The sequence below is a fragment of the Trachurus japonicus genome, chromosome 8 (assembly GCF_045865225.1).
Source record: "Trachurus japonicus isolate A0001 chromosome 8, Traja_1.0".
NCBI lineage: Eukaryota > Metazoa > Chordata > Actinopteri > Carangiformes > Carangidae > Trachurus > Trachurus japonicus.
In genome coordinates, this window is record NC_140914.1 from 17512300 (window position 1) to 17517595 (window position 5296).

The following is a 5296-nucleotide window of genomic DNA, read 5'->3' on the forward strand; positions in this document are numbered from 1 at the left end:
CAAATAATTAGATGTAGCTCAGCCAGGCACAGCTTTGATGGGAAGGTTTTTATGTGGTGGGTCAGTGATGAGGGGATTTTCATTTAGAAAAGAACCTTTGGAAGAAGGCCTGGTGCGTCTGCGTTTGTTCTCACTTTGAATTGAAAAGATGGAAAGAGAATCAGAGTCCACATCTGGAAATCTAAATAATACAGCAGCCTATCAGTTCTGTGCCCGAGCTTTGTGGCGTTTAAAACCCGTTTTAATGATCTAATTCCTTCACACAGAGGAATCAGTTTGACCCTCCGTTCAGGGCTGTGGTCAAGGAGCATCAGAATCAGACTCAGACTCAAAATACTGGATAATAATTATTATTTTATTATGCCTGGAAGTTTCTTCAGACACTAATATTTTTAAGAAATAATGTTTCTTTTGGCAAAACTTAGATATAGGCTATAATAATAATTATTATATTATAATTATTGTTATTATTAATTTTTATTATTTTATATTCACATACCATTTAAAACATAGAACTGATAAAAATGGAGACTTGCACAAGAGGACAGAAAATGACCTGGAGGATACAACACCTCACTCTCCCTTATTATATGATTATGTAGTGTGTTCTCATCACCGTCATGCTGGTTATTCACTGATAGCTACAGGCTATTCAAAGGCTATTCAAAATAATTATAACACACAATTATTATATATTTTTTAAGTATTATCATTATAATATTATTATTATTATTATTATGCTAGTCACATTACGCTGGCCACTGCTGAAATACGAATATTTGATGTTCAAATTAATTCGAATTGGTTGTTTTTTTTATTAAGTAAATGACTGCAGTAACTGCAATAATATTAATAATTATTATTACTATAAGAAGAAGAAGAAAAAAATCTAAAAATTAAATTAAAATGTAATAATATTTATATGAATTTACCGCCGCCGTCGCTGAGGAATAATAAATAATAAGAATAATAATAAATATTTTTTAAATCAGGCCTTAATCTCCACCATTAATACAAGAGGGGAAAAAACACAAATATAAATAAATAAATAAATAAATAAAAAGACAAAATCGAATGCACCACAGAGTGGGTCCAGTGTTGATGAAGATGCAGCAGGATCTCATCGTGTTTTCTTCTTCTCCTTGAACATAAAGAGACATTCCGAAATGAAATGACACCAGACTGGATGAAGTCCACTGCACCAGCTGAATTCACTCCTCTGCTCTCTTATTTGTATCAATTTGCTTTTTAAATTTTTAGAAGTGATCAGGAGTTAAATTAGTCAACCTCCAAACAGCCTTTAATCCAGCAGAATAAAAACTATGTACATGCTGTTACAGTCTAATTTGGCACGTGTTTGTCTGAGGGAATAAAAATGAAGGCGCTTGTCTGTGCACCACAATCCTGACAGCTGGACGGTGAGTCTATTAGAATAATAACTCTCACACAGCGGGTGTATGTCCACACTGGGCATGTGCGCCAATAAAATATAAAGTCTGTGTGAAATGAATCTTTATTTAACAAACTGTCCCACTCACTAAATGTTTAAAAGGCTTCCAGACTCTCTCACTGCCTTTAACCTGACATGTGTCCACGCGCTGAATCATCCGCACGGACACTTAAAGATGTTTTCACCAACAGACATAATGTGCAAAAATATTATTAACGTGTAGCCACAATGCGCTGCAGTCCAATTCTAATGTTTCCTGACGCGTCAGGCGCGTCTCTCTCTTTCCACACTTGAAAACTAAAACGCGTGAAAGTGTAAATTAAACTGTCTTAAAATATATTGAAGAAATTCCTTAGAATAATCAGTCATGAAGCCACAGGCCAGTCAGTGTCTGAGGCTGACTCCAACAGCCTGAGGAAGTTTGAAGCCACCCATAGGACACATGTGTCACATTTGTTGGTACAATTTGCATGCAGGTATAGTATGTGTTCATCAATACGTTAGTTTATATTTCATTCTTGAATTAATCACATTTAACATATTGAGAGGCTCATATTCCCAGAGGTTTTGTGTAAAAGGTTCTGTGTGTGTGATATTTTATTCTACGGGTCATTCTTCTTTCTCATTGTTCATTTTCTTCTGAAATCAAACTATTATTTCCTTTCGTCTGGACTTTGTGGACCCCCTCCCTCACCCCCCCTCTCGGGGACCTCCAGGGTCCGTGGATCCGCTCCGGGAGCCCCTGACTTCGCCTGCTCTCCGCTGCTCTGCGCTGCTCTGCGCTGTGCCAGAGAGATTCCTGTGCAGCAGCAGCAGCAGCAGCAGCAGCAGCAGCAGCAGCAGCAGCAGCAGCAGCAGCAGCAGCAGCAGCGGGGCTCCTCCCCTCCGCTCACAGACCCGGAGCACGTAGCAACAACTGAGCCAATGTGTAGCTCCACCGCGATCCGTCCTACAGACTGCGGTGCCTGGCAACAGAAAAAGACGTGATGACGTCCTCCTCCTCAGATCGCGTATTATGGGATGTGCGAAATTAAACAAACCGAAGAGGACGCGGGGAAGCCAAAAATAATAAGAAGGGGCAGAAATAAACGGAGGTGCATGGTGAACCATGGAGCTGTCGGCTGTCGGTGAGAGCGTCTTCGCAGCCGAGTCCATCATTAAACGGCGGATCAGACGGGTATTCTGCTTTTTCCCTCTCCACAGCCTCTGTCTCCACACCTATTACGCAACCGTGTGTTTGTGCTGCGCCGACAGACCAACACTCTGATAACCTGAACATATCACGGATCTCTTTTTTATTTGATTTTTGCAGGGTCGTTGGGAATATCTCGTGAAATGGAAGGGCTGGTCTCAGAAGTGAGTATATACAGTAATATCCGCGGCAGGGACGCACAGCGCTCCACCCTGGCCGCTCGAACAACTGCAGCTCAGACTCAGTGGCTACTCAGCTTGTTGGATGTGTCTTCTTTCTTTTAAAAAAGAAAATCCATTTCATCTGCTTATGAGTACTTGTCGTGCGTTTTGCCGTGGGTCTGCTGCGCCAGAGACAGACAGAGGGGGTCGGAGAAGGTCTTAAAAAAGCTTCAACCCGCTGCGATGCGTTCACTGCTCCAAGTCCACACTGTAGCTTTTAGCAATGGCTGGGTTCACCATGCGTCACTGTCGGCTACGTAGTCTGTAATTTGCAGCGTATACGCAGCAAAATTACCTTGATAAAATGTGTCAAGGCGGCGTGTGTGCGCGCTGTGACATGCGATCCTTCCCGTGTGTGGTGCCAAACCCCTCTCCTCTTTGTTGTTGTGACACAGGTACAGCACTTGGGAGCCGGAGGAAAACATACTGGATGCACGACTGTTCGCTGCCTTCGAGGAGAGGTGAGGGTTTGACAGCGCAGCAGTAGGCCTCTGCTCTGTCTGCACAACGAAATGGCACCGCGCTCTCCGCACCACTAAAATGCCCAGATCAATAAGACATTAAACCTGGATTTTAATTTTTTTGTAACCCCTACATTTCGTAAAAGGACTAGTGACAGGTGTTGGTGCAGCCAGGTGATTCATTTCCAGCGGTTTTGATATCACAAGAAAGTTATCAGCTTTATTCTGCCACATTTCTCATCTGAGTTAAACTCAGTTGTGATTAAAAACCCGCCCAGATAACAGGCTTAATCTCGCCCCAGTGACTGAGCTCGGCTCTGATGTGGAAAATTAAATATTCCGCTTGAACTATAGACTAAATTAGAAATAATTAGTCCGCATGTTACCATGGTTCTTCACGTGATTGTCTTCCACAGAGAGCGCGAAAGGGAGCTGTTCGGCCCGAAAAAGAGGGGACCCAAACCTGAGACATTTCTCCTGAAGGTGACCGAGTCTTTTTCATTTTCTCGCTTCTCTGAGGTTTTGTCAGAACGATAGAGATGATGAATCATTTCCATCATATGGCAACGACGGTCTTAGTCATTTAGAAAGTGCTGAGCTGTGTCTTAGATTAGCATCATTAGCAGAGTCAAAGTGATAGTTGTAACCCCCCAAAAAATCTTGAATCTAGGTCCTGATTTGCACAAGCTGGGTTGGTACAGGAGTTTACATTTTATTAGAAGTTCTATGTGTGTCCTGTTGTATATTTTATGGCTTTGAATTCTTTGAAATTAAGAAACAACTTCAGCACGAGGCCCTGAACATCCAGTGTAACCAAACAGCTGCCTCTCTAAAACCTTTAGATTTCCTCAGGAGGCTTCTGGGAAACCTCTTTTCATAAACGTTATTTGCTCTGTCCTCAGGCCAAAGCCAAAGCCAAAGAAAAGACGTATGAGTTTAGAAGAGAGGCTCCCAGAGGGATCCAGGTTTCCTATCCCATCCCGGAGCCTGTCATAACACCGAGGGCCCGGGAGGGTTTACGCGCAGTGGTTCCCACAATCTTCCCACCGAGCGCGGTCAACAGGGGAGAGTGTGTCCACGTCCGACCACCAGAGCCAGAGAGGAGGCCCAGGCCGACCCCTCCGCCTGCTGCTCTCAACCTCCAAGAGCCCGAGCGGTTCCCCAAGAAGAGAGGACGCAAACCGAAGCAGCTGCATGTTCATTATGATCCAGACCGAGAGGACGGCTGCAGCTCCGCGGGGCCGGACGCCAAGCGGAGCAGGTTCCTGGACGAGCCGGGGCCACACGGCCACGGCCTCGTCTCCAAGGTGACCCGGCGCCTGCACCACCACCACGGGGAGACGTCAGACCACAGTCTCATCCAGCTGACGAAGAGGTTCGAGGAGAAGACCACGATCACGCCCAAATCCAGCAGCGAGCAGAGACACTTGGGGGGCGCGGGCCTGTCTTCTTACACCACCTGCGCGTTCAACCCAGATGCGCGTAAAAACGACCCGACGGGGCACAGGACTCACTTTCTGAGCAGGGTGTCTGCCCCTCAGCCCGGTAAGACCAAGCAGTCAGCTGTCTGTCTGCCCCGGGAACAACCCCCCTCCCCCTCCGTCATCTCCACACAGACCGAGTCCATCCACGATGCAGCGTCTGCGCGGTCGGCCTCGTCCTGGATCCCCAGCTTCACCAACCTGGACACTGTGACCGTGACAGACGTCACCATGAACTTACTGACGGTCACCATCAGAGAGAGCAGCACGGAGAAAGGCTTCTTCAGAGAGAAGAGATGAGTGTGTTGCTCTGTCTGGAGGAGGATGACCTATCTTTGTTTAACGAGCTACTAACTAACAAGCCTACTGTAATACTATATTTTTTCATTGTAACTTTCAAAAGTGTAAAAGTGTAATACAAATATTTAATACGCTGCTGGAAAAATTAAAAAAAAAAAAGTAAAGTGACATTGCAACTTAAAGTCTTTTCT

At 44.8% G+C, this 5296-nt stretch overlaps 1 protein-coding gene across 1 annotated transcript; it reads left to right on the forward strand.

The window, feature by feature from the left end:
• The first annotated feature begins 2453 nt into the window (after positions 1-2453).
• On the forward strand, positions 2454-5270 carry cbx8a (chromobox homolog 8a (Pc class homolog, Drosophila)). Its single transcript, XM_085784318.1, has 5 exons — positions 2454-2627; positions 2763-2806; positions 3259-3324; positions 3741-3807; positions 4227-5270. The coding sequence occupies exons 1-5, from the start codon at positions 2559-2561 to the stop codon at positions 5103-5105; spliced, it is 1125 nt and encodes a 374-aa protein (XP_085640444.1). The 5' UTR covers positions 2454-2558; the 3' UTR covers positions 5106-5270.
• The last annotated feature ends 26 nt before the right edge of the window (positions 5271-5296 follow it).

What these genes read in the sequence shown, in the direction of transcription:
- cbx8a (XM_085784318.1), top strand. Translation starts at nt 2,559, where the DNA reads ATGGAGCTGTCGGCTGTCGGTGAGAGCGTCTTCGCAGCCGAGTCCATC. An exon ending in TTAAACGGCGGATCAGACGG is followed by an intron (nt 2,628 to 2,762) that starts GTATTCTGCTTT and finishes TGATTTTTGCAG; the next exon opens with GGTCGTTGGGAATATCTCGT. An exon ending in TGGAAGGGCTGGTCTCAGAA is followed by an intron (nt 2,807 to 3,258) that starts GTGAGTATATAC and finishes GTTGTGACACAG; the next exon opens with GTACAGCACTTGGGAGCCGG.